The sequence below is a fragment of the Chelonia mydas genome, chromosome 6 (assembly GCF_015237465.2).
Source record: "Chelonia mydas isolate rCheMyd1 chromosome 6, rCheMyd1.pri.v2, whole genome shotgun sequence".
Taxonomy (NCBI): domain Eukaryota; kingdom Metazoa; phylum Chordata; order Testudines; family Cheloniidae; genus Chelonia; species Chelonia mydas.
The window spans coordinates 67,983,242-67,999,774 of record NC_051246.2 but is presented as its reverse complement, the minus strand read 5'-3'; the positions used below and the strand labels follow the sequence as shown (position 1 = coordinate 67,999,774).

At 39.9% G+C, this 16,533-nt stretch overlaps 1 protein-coding gene across 26 annotated transcripts in view; it reads right to left on the bottom strand.

Moving 5' to 3' along the window:
• Positions 1-3,392: 3,392 nt before the first annotated feature.
• SIPA1L1 (signal induced proliferation associated 1 like 1) overlaps positions 3,393-16,533 on the bottom strand; it is a 376,811-nt gene continuing 363,670 nt past the window's right edge. For all 26 annotated transcript variants that reach the window (XM_043548047.1, XM_043548055.1, XM_043548062.1 and 23 more), the window contains 5 exons: positions 12,805-13,027; positions 9,538-9,684; positions 6,846-6,960; positions 6,238-6,319; positions 3,393-5,555 (listed from right to left, as the gene is read on the bottom strand). In XM_043548047.1, coding sequence (XP_043403982.1) covers positions 5,412-5,555; positions 6,238-6,319; positions 6,846-6,960; positions 9,538-9,684; positions 12,805-13,027 — 711 coding nt within the window. In that variant the 3' untranslated portion in view covers positions 3,393-5,411. The remainder of the gene's footprint in view (positions 5,556-6,237; positions 6,320-6,845; positions 6,961-9,537; positions 9,685-12,804; positions 13,028-16,533) is intronic.

Here is a 16,533-nt window from a genome sequence, read left to right as displayed (position 1 = left end):
GCATATTTTGTCTGAGTTAAATCTTAGGGCACATGATACAAATTTTTATTCTTGATTTAATTCCTTTCACATTAACAGGTGACAGCCATGTTTCATTGTTTAATGAAGTGCTTCAAGCACATTTTTAATTCCAGACTCCATGATATTAATTTTGATTCCTCTGCCATCTGTTTGCCAGAATCAGAGTTGCAATAGCTCTTGCTGCATTGGATGTTGAGTGCCCAGGAGAGAAAGCAGCTAGGAGAGAAAATGACCCATCATAGAGTGTACTATTTTCCAGGAGATGTAAATGCAGGGTTTAGCGTGAGAGGGAGGGAAGGGAAAAGAGCAGACACAAAGCTGAAAGTGAAGTGTTATAAGCATCCCTCTTCCCCTGCCCTTTAGGTGAGAGACCTATTTATAGTTATTCAGAGATATCGACCACCATGACAACCTGTGGTTAGGAAGGTGCATAAGAAGCTTGTCCTTGAGTGGATGCCAATCTTAGTTAATTAGGCTTCTTTGGGCACTGAAAATTGATGAGGGCAAGGTATCTCTTTTGGTTACTAGCAGTGCCATCTGCACAACATCCCCACCAGCTGCTGTTTTAGAACGGATGATAGATACAGCCTTCTCAAGAGTACAATTGTGTGGAGCAGAATTCTGAATCAGAGATTTGGTCCATGCATTGTTATGTGTGTATAAATAAAGCTGACTGTAGTTATGCAAAATCCTTGGGAAAAAAATCACTGCACATAGGAGACACATTAGCCACATGCAGCACCATAAATAGACATGAAGGGATGGCTACACATCTACACTCAGGGCAGCTGAAATATTTGGCCTTTGCCCTTGAGTATCAAAACACCAGGGACCTATATTATACCAGGCCTGCGCAATAGTAAAGAGAGCAAGGAACTTTCCCTCTTATCCCCTGCTCAGGGGCTGAGCATAATCGTTCTTTGCACATGGGGAAATACAGTCTGCGCTGAGTTAGTGCCTTCAGCAGTGCTAGCCTCCCCAGTGGATGTGTAAAAGCAGGGCTCTGCTTGCCTCTCTCAGTAGCCAAGAGAGCTGGCCCCACACAGAGGAAAGCACATTTCAGGCTTTCAAAAAGCGTAGAACGCAAATCATACTGTCCATAAGCTGCTGGAGGTACAATGCTTTTTTAGCTTCTGTACGGCAATATACTTTCACCTCATCCATCCATCTTAGGTACTTCTATGTCCTGCATCATTGTATCTGAGCACCTCACAAGCTTTAATGTATTTATCCTGACTGCACCCCTGTGAAGTAGAAAAGTGCTATTATCCCATTTTATCCTCTATTGAGGGCTGTGGCCAAGAATGCACAAGCTCCCCGATCTACATCCAGAGCTTATTATTTAGCCCACTTTAACTGAAGAGGGCTCAGAAACATGAAAGTTTCAGAAAACTAAATAAGCAAGATGGCAATGCTTGGGGTCATTTGCTGCTGCCAGGGGACATGACCAGCTGCTAAATAGAGGCTGGATAAATGGAGTTACAACATGCAACACTACACACTGAATAAGACAAAAATGTTGAATGACTTAAATGAACTACTTTTTCAAAAGCTAACAACTGCTAGGGAAAATGGTCTTACTTCAGAATTTCAAAGGAAACATTCAGCTCCGTATTCTTCCTTAGCTTCATTGCCACAGGAAGGATGGGAGGATTTTAAGTCCCTACTCACTAGAAACAGTCAGATTTGAGGGAGTTTCCACCAGCTCCATCCATGTTGGCACTGTTCCCACACTCTTACCTGTTTCTTCATTTTTGCTCAGCTCTGCTCTCTCTTCCGTTCTTGCTGCAGGAATGGAGGGAACGCTGATGTCTCTCTTCCCGGTGGTGCTACTGCACCCTCTGGTTTGAAGTAGTAATAACAAACACCAAGTAGCTGGTTTCCATCATCAGCATCCCCACTATAAAACTTGTTCCAACTCCCATCTCTTCCAGGATACTGGGCTAGATGGCTCATTTTGTCTTGACCCAGTATGGCTGTTCTTATGTGGTGCTACCCTATGGTGCAATGCATAGGATGAACTGGTGTTCTATTGGCTCACCTTTCTCCCCACTATCTCCATGGAAGTCATAAAAGAGGAACCCTAGGAAGGCCAAATTTGGGGAGAAAGTTTGAACTGATCTTTGTTATGATGATGTTGTTTTAATAAAACCAAAGCCCAGGAAAGGAGGCAAGTTGGCACTTTCCCTGCCATACTGAGTGGACTAGTTTTTAGCATAGGCTTCCTCACTCCCTTCCTGAGACAGACACACACAGTGAAAGAGTATGTGAAGAGGAGATAATGAATGTGGGATACAGAATGAGGAAGATGAGTCAGTCAGTGGAGGGGGAATGAGTAGACAGAATGTTGGAGGGAGGGAGGAAGAGGGAATAGATGCAGGAGAGCCTGCACTCAAAGTTTTTAAACTAACTTTGGTGTTTGTTCCACATCTGGAAACAATTATAAGAGGATACCTGACTGCAAGGTGATGTCAAAGCTGATCAATTGCACATTTTTGTTGCGGTGGCCTCAATCAACAAGCAGTACCCTATCAATGAAGAGACAGGCCCAAACAACTGTTTGCATTTATTTTTCCGAACAATTTAAGTAAAGTCTGCAAGTTAGGTTTTCTTGCACTTGTTTCCTGCCAATTTGCCAATGTGGCCCATGGTACGTAAAATTTGTGAACCTCCAGCTCTGCCTGAATGTAGACATGGGTGGGGGAAATTCACTGAGAAGCAGTAACCTTTGTCCCTCAATTCTAACTCCAGTAAAAATGGACTTTACAATGGAAAGATGGCAGCCAGTTCTCTTAGGAAGATTCCATAGGTCTTACCCAGTCAGGTCCTGGCATACACTACTGCTGCCCAAAGAGCTCCCTTATGGTAACTATTTCTCTGTTGGAATAAAATAGATTTCCCTTTTCACTATCCACCTTTTGGGGATGCCATGGATCTAGCCATTAAAAATGTGGCGGAGAAGTAACCCTCTTGTCAGGACAAATTTTAATTAAAGTGCTACCCGACTCACCAGTGGATGCTTGTGCCAGCAGTGGACCTTTCTACCAGCTTGATGAAGCTGTTGCATGAGAATCAAAATTAAAGATAAAAAAAATTATTCTTCATTAGAGAAACAGAAATATTCTAATGGGGAGGGTGGGGAGTGAAGATTTTGCACTGGTAGGAATAGAAAGCATAATGGTGAAGTGCATGTGTATACAAAAAGGGATGGTAAACAAGGGGAAAGCAAAAGAAGAGACTCCTTGGAGAATGAAACTCTTGTCTCCTTAAGTCCTGATGCACAGGTGCAGTGAGGAAGGGCCAGGAAAGGAGGCTTTGTCTTTAGGAAGTTTCAAACAATAGAAAAAAACAACAAAATCAATAGAAAATGGTTTTAGAAGAGCCTTTAAAATGAGTTTTATTGTCAGAATTTTACAAGTTGCCTTTAGAGGCTTCATACAAGAACTCTGTTGCAAAACTCTAATAAATAGTCTGCCCCAAGTCCCAATTTTTTTTTTAAAATAAAATAAAAACCAAACCAAACATAAAAATAGAAGAGAATAAGCAAGACTTCAGGATGCTCAGGGATGTTAGCAATATTTCTGATTTACAAATAATATCAGGCATTATACAAATCTCCTTCATACAAGTCATTTTTTAAAAAATAACAGGACATTCTCAACCTTTACAAAAGCACTCCAGAAATAGTTCCAAATAGATTCATTTCCATGACAAAACATCATCAGAGAAGAATTCCATGGGGATTATCACCACAAATTAAGCTTTAGGTCAAAGTGTAGCAAGTTCCTGTGTAGTAGGATCAAAGAGCATGAAAAAGTGCATCAGAGAGAGCTTGGAAGATTCCCACTGATGATTTCTTTTGAGAGAGTGGGTGACTGTGGAAGAAGGGGAGGCTGTTCCTGAAATGGACAAATAATACAATGTTACTTGTGTAAGGCAATGTGTGTTTCAATGTGAGGGTGTTAGGGGATGCATACAGAGAAGGGCAAAGATGATACTTCACTGCATATGGCTTGCATCAATATCTGTGCAGGTTGTAATATGAGTTATATTGTGACACCAAAAAAGTATTTCTAGAGAGGTGACATTTTATGGCAAGTTTATAGCTCCTTCAAAGAAAAACAAGTTAATCCTCATGATGCCCGGCAGGCAGGGAAATCTTATGCTAGCCAGTTGCCCTGGGAAATCCAGACATCAGAGAGCCAAAAGTTAAAATACTGCTTCCCTCCTTGTCCCACTACTTAAGGAAGGGGACAAAGTCTCTAACTACAGCTTTATATTTCTCCATTTGCATTATCCATAACAAGGTTATTAAAGGTTTACTAATGCCAAAGACCTGCTATATAGTTGAGATTAATAAACATTTCTTCTGCCTTTTTTATTTGAAAAGTTCTATGACCAAGCTGGGTGGGGAGGGAAGGGCAGGTGCAATGACATGGCATATATGGTGTATTAGAAAATGCATACAGTTTGAAAAAAAAAAAATCAAACACTTTACAGCTTCAGCCAAGGACCTACTATACATAGGTAGGTAATAGATTCCCAGGTAGGGGAGGGACGGAGACAATGCTTACGCAGAACTACAGCAGTTATTCTCTCAGTCAGCCTGATGCAGTGTGCCATTTAGCATGCCAAGTTGCACTATTCCTAAAGTACCTGGCAACCATTGTTTCCATAGGAAACAAAGGCAACTAGAAGTGCTAATGCAAGGACATGTGTGATAATCTGACTCATCCATGGCTCAAGTGTCTAATCTCTCTTCCAATATTCTGATGCGGATTGTACTGTACCATACACTATGGGCATATGTTCTGTATAACATATGTGAAGATAGCACTAGTGATCAAGCACAAAGCATTCAGGAGACACCTAAAACATTTTTTTTACATCCCCTTGTCTGTGGCATACTTCAGAAAACAATGTAAGGAAAGCAGCAAAATAAACGTTTCTTTCTAGTTTCCTAGGAGTCATAATATTTATCAAAGCAGCAAGGAAAAGCAGATTACCTGAAACAGAGAGAAAGGAGTTAATAGAAATAAATAGAGGCAAATAGACCGAACAATTCTGGTCCAGCCTCCAAATAATTTTGTACATAACAGGTAAAGAGATAATGTGCAAAAAATAAAGACATTCACATTTTAGTAGTTCAACTTTTATTTTACCTTTTTTAAATTATTTTTTTGTTTTTGTTTTTCTACAAAAGGCAGACAATGATTGTTGATCTGCGATTGTTCTGAGTGCGTGCAGAGGCGCAAAAAGGGGTCATCAGAGTACACAGGACGGGGAAGTGCTCTGACTATACTTTCACATATCATGATTAAGGTGGCATTAAAGCTAAGTCCCACTAACAATTATTTATAACTGATGTTTTCCTTCCCCATTTACTGTTCTCAGTTCATATCAATCGTGTTGAAAACCCATTCAGTGAATTTCTTCAGTTTCTCAGATGCACTCTGGGACTCCTCCTGTAACCGTAAGTTGTCTTCTCGCAAATGTTGCACTTCTGCCTGAAGATTGGCTTTGTCTTCTTTTTCCTAAGAGATGAGAAAGAATATGAGAGCTCAATGGTGATGCCGGGTCACATTTCCTGCTCTTGTCAACAAGGAGGACTCCATCCTACAGAGGTATTATATAGTTTTGTTTCCCCACTTTACAAGAGCTTTAAGTGCGTAGACACTCGTGTTCCTGGCTTTAGGGTATTCTATACCCATGGGCTGTGTGGTGACATTTTTTCCTCCTTACGCTCTTTCGGCACAGATTGTTGGGATTTCTCAAGACTAAATTCTAATGTAAATGCTAGCTCTGCAAGTGATCACCTGAAAATGGTCACAATCTATTCCATGCTAATACAGACGTCCTATGGTGTGACTGCTGAGGAGAACTAAGTAAGAGATGGCAAACACCTCCATGAATACTGTACTGCGTAAGAGACCTTTGACCTGAACACAGCAAGATCCTTTCTGCACAGAAGCATGTATTTCACCATTAGAAAGTAGATGTGCTAACTTTACCTCTTACTTCCTAACACCACTGTGTTTAAAAAATAAAATACCTGGACTATGATCTGAGGAAAGAAGTAAAGAAATGTAATTTTCTCAACAAAGGATGAGACTGTTACAAATTTGGGGGTGGTGGAAAAGGTTTGATAACATGACTAGTACTGCCTAGCAATGACATATTTACACCCTACAGGCTTCCTGTAGAATAAATGTTTACCCGCTTTAAATCCTCTTGGAGCATCTTCAGCAAACTTTCCAGTTGGTCCACTTTGGAAGCGAGAGTAGGAGGAGACTCTTTACTGTTGGAAGCAGGAGATAAAGACAATATTGGCAGGATTTTCTGTAATCCTTCTTCGCTTCTAACTCTAGGCTGGAAAACTGCTCAAAAGACATGTGTGATACAGTACATTCTGAATATAGATTTTTACTTAAAAATGTTCACCACAGGCCTCGACTACTAACAGAAATGGTATGCACATGCTTAGGCAGCACAATCACTCAACGAAATGGCTATTAGCAGTCACTGAAGACTCATCATTTGCTTTCTCTCTCTAACCATTAGTTACGGGATAATTACATATACCTTGGAATGAGACTGCCTTGGACACTGTTTTAAACATCTCAGATGAAAGAGAACCTTCAGAAATATGCTATTTTCACAAAGACAGAAATATACTCAGCATTTTTGTGTTTTCTCTCTCCTCTGTTTTTCTTTTGTAAAAAGTCATAAGAGATCTAAAAGTTTGTTGCAAATCAAAGCATCTCTCCATCCAGTCTTCCCTGGGTTTAGTTTAAAAAACTTACCTGTCCAATATATTTACTCACCCTGTGTAAGGCTTCATCTGTGCAGTAAGCTGGTCCTCAGTCTGATCACTATTGGAAGCAGCACTCACAGGTCTGTTGTTTTCATCACTAGCAGCAAAGAATGAGGCTCGCTGAACTGAAGAGAGAAAGAGAGAGAGAGACAAACACAATTGTAAATGTAATGATAATTTGCTTCTACATACTGGAGAATCTGCATTTGAGGATCTCAAAGCAACACAAACATTAAATATCACAACACAACACATGACTTATGTAATCAAAGTAGCAAGTTAAGATAGGTGAATGGAGGCACAGAAAAATTCAGTACAACACTTGCTAAAAGTGACAAAGCAAGCTAGTGGCAGAAAGAAATAAAATCAAAGAAACCCATCTCACTGATCTGCAATCTTCACCATGCAGCCCCTTTATATTGAAATGGAACCGACATTTTGAAAAGTACAAAGCCACTCGTGTAAAAGAATTAAGGTACTCCTTTCACTAAGAACTGCAGCACACACAGTGATTTGAACCTCCTGTGGCAAAAAAAGTTTTAGAGCCATCTTATGGCTTCACATAGCACTATTCGAGTAGCTTGGCAAATCATCATTTTTCCTAGAAAGAAGGTATTTTCCACATCTTTATGGTTGTGAGAATTACATGGAGAAAGTGAAGAGACCCTGATCATTTTTTATTTGTTATATTTGTTTATTGTTAATCCTTTATAACATGTTTTGAGATAAAAAAAATTGAAAAGAAATCTCCCCTCCTCCACCATTTGGTTTTTCCTTATAACTGTTTATTTATGAAGTTTTATCAAATTTACAAATCATTACCATACCATTTTTGTTTAGGGAAACACCATGACTGATACATCGTCTTTAGGCTTCCTAGCAAAAATAGTCAGACTCAAAGAAATGAAGAAGTAACGTCTCATTTGCTAGCTACTAATGGCCTTTCACTGGAAAGAGAAAAATAGTCTTCTTCTATTTGGCAAAGGTTTTATTCTGTGTTTTGAATAAGGCTAAAATTAACATGGCTGTTTTCTTTGACAGAGTTTTGCCATGTCCATTTAAAAAAAAATGAAAAACGCAGGAGAACTGGATGGCTTAAGAATTTAGTAACAGCGCATGAAGGTTTTCAGTTCAGCTGTTAGTGACTAGAAGCCAGCTGGGATGAGTTGGAGAGCCCTGCCTAGTTTCTAGTCAACAGGTGTCCAAAATCAGAAAAAGCACCAATTATTTATTCTAATTGGTACTTGCAAACCCCACACTGGCATTCAGCACACAGGCCACCGCATTGAGTTGACATAGAAACTGGATAATTTGTCTCTCCAGGTCAGGTTTGAAGCCCATTGGAGGAGTAGTGGGAGGAAGCTGACAATACACTGCCCATGCTTTACCTGTTCCATGAGTAGACAGAGGATTGTCAATCAGATACCTTTCACCAGAATTAATGCATACAAACTTTTAATGAAAAATAAAAGAGTGGATTCAGTGCCTAGAAAAGCGAGGAACACTAAAGTCAGCTCAACTGTGAACAAGCCTAGGAGAAGACATGGCCCATCACAGTAAATTGCACTACAATGGTGGCCTTGTTCTAATCCTTATTTGTGCATTTCACAAACCCTCTGAACAATTTCATTTCCCTCTGTGAATTAAGATAGGATTAGAACTCTGTTCTCCAGAGGTGAATGGCAAGTACAGTAATCCATGCATCACAGAGTTCCCAGGTTAATGTCACAGCATGTTCTTACATCACTAACTGATATCAGCACTAACTAGGGAATACTGTGTGTTAGTTACTCATACTGCTGCTATTGTAGAACTAGCAGGGGTACAGAAGAAAGTAGGTTACTTAACAGTAACTGCAGTTCTCAGAGTGCATTGCCTGCAGGTATCCACATTCTTGGTGTCCACGCAGCAGAACATCCAAAAAAGCAGGGATCAGTGGAAGCAACTTCATGAGGTAGAACAGCATTTATGTAGAGATTTCAAAAAGTGACTTTTGATTAGAGTATTTATACAACTTTTCCCATCAGATTCTAACAATTTTAAAGTAGTTTACACTTTGAGCTAAAAATCTTTAGTGTTTCTTTAAATTCCAGTGCATCTTGGCAACATGCATTCCTCTTCAGTTTACTAGTTGTGAAGGAGACGAAAAGCACCACAGGATAAAGTGTTATCCATGTGCAAGTCCATGTATTTGGAGGTATGCTAAGGGGAGAATAGCAATGGAAAGGCATGTGCCAGCAAGGCAGACTTTCCGAATTACTTTGGCAATGCACTTCAACTATAATACAGAAACTTCTTTCTAGTGCAATCTGCAGTCATTAAAGTGACTGCACTCTTTTCCACCACTGCTTGGCTTCACTCTGCACTTTCATGCCAGATGGCTGTCCATGCCTGCTGTGGTCTTTGTGACTGGTCTGTATTAATGAAAAGTATTCAGTTACACAGAAATGCAGTGAAATAATTTTGTTTCAGCTATAGTACTGAAACCTGCAGCGTGATTCAAATGTAAAGAAATGGCATCTGAATATTATAAGCAAACATGTATTAGGCTGTTGCAATTTGGATTGCATTTTCAAAAGAACTTGGACTTCAGAGTAGAAGAGAAGCTAAGAAATGGAAAAAATAACAGAATTAAAAAACCATCCTTAGTGAGGTATATAGTAGCATATAAGCTTTCCAAGTCAAGTATTTTGAATACTTACCCTCAAAGGCTTTGGCAGCATCTACCAAGTTTGACCAGTCCAGGTCGGAGGCAGAATCGGGCAAGGGCATAAGACCCGGGTCTGGCATGGGCTGCTTTCTCTGATCCTGGATGTCTGTGAGGGAGCTGTCTGAGGCAGAGAACTCTCCTGGAGCAATGCAGAACAAAAATGAAATAATCAAAAATTCAGCCATTTCCCTCACAGAAAGTTTCTTCATTTCCAGATAATAAAGAACTGAATCCCTATTCCTTGCTTTTCTGGGATGTAGTTTTTCAAAGCTGCGCAGACGCCATTAAGAGCAGCAGTGAGACTGATCAGCCACGTCATTCTGCAAGTTAGCTCTTTGGGGACTGTGTTAACCTCTCACCCTCAGATTCAGTTCTTTCCAACATGCCCAAGATCTGCAGACCAGCACTTGGAAATCCAGGCTCTCATTTGACATTGTACACTGCAGATTCTTGTACCCCAACAGCTCATGTCCCCTCATGGGCCTGATAAGCGTTAGAAGATTCAGCAGTCTGCAGGCTCTAGGACAGCATCCCTGAACACTTTCTCTCATGGAATTAAAGGAAAATGAAATCTGAAATATTTGTAACCATTGACGAAATTATTTGCTTCAAAGGTGTTAACTGGATTGTCAGATAAATCAGAATATTTTTAGCTCATGTTTTCCCCTCCACATAATATGAAGAGCTGCCTTGAGGATGCAGTTGTTATTAATATGCTTAAAATTAACAAAATTATGAGTGAATGGAAGGTAACAAATATTGGGTGGCATTAAATATCCAGTTCTATTTAAACTCTCTCTCACCAAGGGCATGTAAATAAGGAAGACAATGTATGGGTCACTCAAATGTTTGGGTCCTTTTATTCTGGAGGCCCAAATTTTACAGAAAACTGAAAATTCCATTTTGATGACGATCGAATAAAACCCCTGCTTTAGAATAAGAGTCTTGACATTTCCATTTCAGTGCAAAGTAGAGAATGACAGAGCAGCCAAGCTTCTTTTGGAAAATACAGAGGTCTAAATGAAAGGAGACCCTGAATAGCCTGCTCTCTTTTACACCCACAGGGCATACAGGCACTCTTTCCACAAGTCAGTTACAAATGTAATTCAGTCTAAAAATATATTTTAGTACCTATGGAGAGAAGAAGTAAAGGGAGCTTCATCGCACCTCACGATGAGAATTATGTTAAACAGCAGCAACTATTTACAAAAATGTCAACTTCAATACTGATTGAAGAGTTGACTTCAATAGTTTTGATGTCTAGGAATGAGAGGCAGCTGAAAATTATGTAGATATTTTTTCCAGCATAGTCACCAGTTGAAGAAAATGCATTCTATGACTCTGATGACAATCAATGGACAAACAGTATTCCCTGTGATGCAGGGGGCAGTTTCTTTTCCCAGTTATATGGTTGGGATGAGATACGTTAAACAATACTGTGCTTTAATTCCTGGAACCTTATTTTAACAGCAACAGTTATGGTAAAACTAGTACTCCTAGTGACGGATAAACACAGATTTTGAAAGAGCAGGGTGATATACTAGGAGCCAGAATTTCCTGCATCTACAGTCCATTATTTGTACTCTGGTTATCTGTTTTTTGGAGTAGAGAGTTTGGGTTTTTTAGGCTAACCCGAGTCCCTTGGTGCACTGAAGGCTCCTTTGGCATTTGCCTGCTTGATCCAGTCTGTCATCTTTTTTTTAAATTCTGATCATCACATTATTTGAATTTCAGACCTGCTTCTGCATGCCTGTCAGGTCACTACATCAGTGTGGGCAGTGCTGCAGCTCAAAATTCAAGCTGGAGAAGATCAGAGACAACATTCTAATACTGAGAATTGGGGAAGGAGATTCAGTGCTTCAGCTAGGATAAAAGAGGACTTCCCCAAAGAGCAGGGAGGATAGGCAGCTACTTCTCCCCTCCAACTCAGGAGTACGCAAGCTTCCATTGTTTCCCCTGGTACTGTGTAGGGGGATAGGTAGGGCTGCAGAAGCATTCTCCCCTCCTTTCTTTATCATACAATTCATATTTGATCAACTCACTAAATTTGGCAAAGAATGTCCTGCAGAATAAAAAACTGGAGCTTCCATTCTTGGTAAACTGTAGTCCTCTTATCGGTCTCCTCAGCTGCTCTGATATATACTAAACACTCCTAGGCTCCAGAGTGAAATTGACTAAAATCCCCACCTTTGAAGAGTTGGCAAGTGTTTTAGGTCCAGAGAAATGGCACATACTATAACCAACTATGCTAAAAGTTAAAAGCAAAATGCAAATCAAAGAACTACCAACTCCTGTAGTTTTGTTTTAAGTGCTTAAATATCTCTGGATTCAGTTGAACCTACTGATATTATAACACTCATTCTTTTACCTAACATGTATCACAGTATGGATGAACAGAAACAGGTGTACATCTCCAAAAGACATTATGGAGCATTTTTACACTGAGAGACCTATTGAACTATTTCTCCCAGTGAAGGTTAAATATTCAAAAAACATACAATTACACATTTAAGTAAGCGGTGCAGTAGGAATCTGTGTAAAATCCCACCCACCCTCACCCCTGTCAGCAGCAATGGATTCAGCACAATGTAATCCACATTATACTGCATAAAATTACTGATGCTCTTCACTGCAGTAACAAGGGCATTTGCAGTATCATCTGCACATTTTTTTAAAACTAAGTAAGGTAACTTTTTCCAGTTACCTGTTTAATGCTTGATCAAATTGCTTAAGTAAATCCAAACTCTGCAGTGTGTAGTGCAAGGATTTGAATTCAGGATCACTTGGTGCATTAAAAATTTATTAAGTGCTTTAGTACCTCCAAATGTCCACTGGCATTCATCCACCTCAGTGGTCTTCATTGTCAGTGGTACTTTGAGCCTATAAACTACACGTTAAAACGGGAGACACCAGAAGTAGGCAATAGTTACTTGTATAACACACAGGACGGGATCTTTGGACCAACGAGTCTTGATTCCTGCTTTTGGCAATGGTGAAAACATGATGCTAAAGAAAAAGGCAAACTTCCCCACTCCTTCCCCCAAAACTATTTACCTGGCCTATTATGCAGTGCTGTACCCATTTGGGGGTGGGGGGTGGGAGGAGGAGGATGCAGCTTACATTCTGAGACATGGGATTTGACTCCCCTTACTTTAGCAAAATCAAGATGCAATTAACAAATAGCCAGACAACTGTTTTTTGTTAAAGTAATTGTAATGGCATCTCTCCTTTACTGTAATTAGGCTGGACATATACTTACCATGTAATGACTTCATTCCTAAAGTGTATGATGGCCTTCGTAAGGGTAGTGACTTGGGGAGAGAAGGATATGTGCTACTGAACAGGACATCGTTTGGCAGGGCTTGGTCCAAGAGCGAGGCCCGCGAGGTGAAGAAGTGTTCCCTTTGACCACTGTAAATACTCTCATCTGACAAAGTCCTCTGCAAGGCACGCTTTGTGGTAGGAGTGCTAGGGAACGGAGACTGAGAAGAGGGAAAGGTGTGACTATACATTCTTAAGAGGACATCAGTACACAGTAACATTTCAAACGTACGCTACATTTGTTTATTAAAGCAATCTATTTTGTAAAAATAAGCAGGATTTAACATACCCAATCTTCGTCAAACTGGATGGGACAAAGTACTACATGAACAGCTCTGTCTAGATGAACATTAAGTCTAGATGTCCCATTAGATCTTTGCCGTCTCTAATTTCTATTTCTATCATTCAACAGACATCTTGTAGGATATCTAACCTCAAAAAACTCATGTATTCTGTAAATTAGCTCCAGACCATGTGTTTACAGAAGCAAGTTAAGTGATATCTAAAACAAAGAGTTCTACCTCTTGTGCTATCTTCCACACTCTCTGGCTAAGAAGTCAATTGGCTACAAGCTCCATGTAACAGAACAATGAGGAAAGTCTGACAAACTAAAATCCTTCGGAGAGCTCTGAGAAAAAATTAACAAAACAAAAACAGCTCCACTAATCGAAATTCCTAGAGCAGACATGATTAAGTTGATTAATTTTGGAGAGCTGCTCTCTTGCACAGAGAAATACTTATCTGTTCACATAAATAAAAAGTTATTTAACCAGACGGTATTCTATTTCTGTGATTAAAACCCACACTGAAGGGTGGGGCAGAAGCGGGGAGGAGGAGAAAGGTTATTGCTTCTTTACATTGGAGGACAATCTGCCAAAATGAAATATGGTTTTATCAAAAAGATCAGAAGCCCCTGCTAAAAGCTGCGGCAAGTTTTGTAGTTATGGATAAAGAACCAGAAATGTAGCTAAAACGTTTTTAAAACTTGCTGATACCATCTGAAAAAACAGAAGAGAGACATTTTACATGCTAATTGTGTATTCTGCTAGTTCTCCTCCATGGGCTCATCCACACTAGGACAGAGACGCACGTTGCTCATTTGTCGAGCAATATGAATATTGCCGGGTGTGGACAAAGCAGGTCTCTAAGGTTACCACAGCAGAAATGACATGGTAATGGGATTTTTGAAAACATACCGATATAAAAATTATGTGCCCATTGAGATGTGGAATTATACCTCTTTATGGGGCTCAGTGGACACAGAAATAAGACTGGCTAATTTCATTGCTATGGTGTCAGGAAGTCTGAAATGACCATCACGACGTGAGTTTTCCATTTAAGGTTGAGCACCAGAAAAATAACAACTCTTGGTACCAAGGGAACAACAACAAGAGTTTTATATATGTTAGGTAGAAAACCCAGGGCGGATAAAAATCCATGATTTAAAAAAAGAAAATCGGATTTTTTTGATAAAATGATTTTTGAGGAAAAAACTAACTAAAGATAGTTTTAATTAAAATACATTATAGCTCGAAGACATCTCATCATGGAATACGGATTATAAATTCTAATTCTATAGTAGGAGACAATATATTCATGTAATGTTTAAGAAAAGTTTTGTTAATGAGTTCCAATAGTTCATGGATTAGGGACCCAATTTTATGGGTTTTCAAGGGCTTTTGCACAGATTATTTAGGTTAATCTTTCTAGCTACACAATGGGACTCAGTGCTCAGGCTAGAAGATACCATCAGAGATGCTTAGTTTTGCAGTTCTCAAACTGTGGATTTGTGTTGCCAGAGATAACATGCTTGTTAACAGCAAAAAATGTTTTTAAATAAATAAATAAATATATAGGGGTGAGAAATAGTTAAACAATTTAAAATGTCTGTCTGGTGATGTTCTCCTCCTAATACAGCATGGCAAGAAAATCCTCCAAATATTAATGATTAACCTGTTGAATTGAAGATAGTTCACCTCCCAATGACTTCACAATATCTGCTTCAATTACCGTTGGTAAATGAAATAACCAATCATTCATTTTCTGATATACTGTAAAACTAATCTGAAAAGTTTTCAGAATAAATCACTTTAAAAATGTACAGTGTGTACCTTCTAAAAATGAAGCCGACATCTATCTGAGTTGTGAAGAATATGTATTAAGGTTATAACAACCAACAAGAATGCACTTTTATGTAGAAATCCATGATTAAATCAAGTCTTCCTGACTAGTGATTTAAATCAATTTGATTTAACTCAGATCCACTCTGAGAGAACCACTCTGTTTTCTCCTTTTGGGACCAAAAGCCCAGCTGGCAGTTTCTTGTCGTGACCCAGCCAAGCCCCACAATACTTGTCCCTAGCAGGAGAGGGAAAAAAAGAAGCCATTGCCAACATCAGGCACTGCTCAACTGAGGAACATCTGCAGTGCTCCTTGTGTTAAACATCCCAGAGTAGAAACACTTGCAGCCTCGAATATTAGAAACTGGAAACATAATTAGCGCTGGAACTTTAGATTGTTAGGCTACTAATATTTGAATACCAGGTGGTTTAGGAAGGAGAGACAACGTGAGCAGAGAAGTGAAAAGGGAGTTAGAGCAGTGGTTCCCAAACTTGTTCCGCCGCTCGTGCAGGGAAAGCCCCTGCTGGGCTGGGCCAGTTTGTTTACCTGCTGCGTCCGCAGGTTCGACTGATTGCAGGCCAATGGGAGCTGCTGGAAGTGGCACGGGCCGAGGGACATACTGGTCACCGCTTCCAGCGGCTCCCATTAGTGTGGAGCAGCGAACTGTGGCCACTGGGAGCCGCGATCGGCCGAACCGGCGGAGGCGGCAAGTAAACAAACTGGCTCAGCCTGCCAGGGGCTTTCCCTGCACAAGTGGTGGAACAAGTTTGGGAACCACTGAGTTAGAGGAAGATGGCATGGAGGTGACGGGTGTGAAGAGAGAAGAGAAGGAGAGATCGGCAGGAGAACTGAAGATGACAGGGGGAAGGGAAGGGATGAGAAGGCAGAAAGATTAGGAGACAAAAAAACTGCCTATCCTACCAGGAAACAGGACCTCTCAATTACCTAATACAAGAAGTGCTGCAAATAAATAAATAAATAAATAAAAAGATTCAGGTAGCTAAGGAGGGCCACATTTCTTCACCTAAGATGAAGTACAAATTGTGCACTGGGTAGAAATTATAATTATGTTTAAATTTTAACATTTATTTTCATTACTGGTAGATAATAGCATTGATAAAATTGAGCAGGTCACTAGGCTGAGCTGACACACTGATCCTAGTCACCAAGAAAATGAAGGATACTGGAAAGATTGAACTCGTTGTGCATAGTCAATAAAGAAAGAAGCTCACAAAAGATACACGCTATTCACGGTCTCTGGGACAATTAACAGTTTAAATGGAATTTCTTGAAAAGACAATAGGCGCCCGTTTACAGGTCAGGAAGAGGGTGTTTCCCCTTAGGCCTCCTTCCTCTTATAAACCACTATACTGTTAAAAAAAAAAAATCTTCCCCATGGCAAACTTTTTTCTCTCCAGCCTCTAAGGTAATATTTGAAAAAAAGTCTGTATATGGAATCTGGCACTTATAAGTTTTAATAAGACTTTTTGGGTTTTGACAAGCAGAGAAAGAAGCTGCAATCTCTCTCTTTTGCATGGCTGCTTTG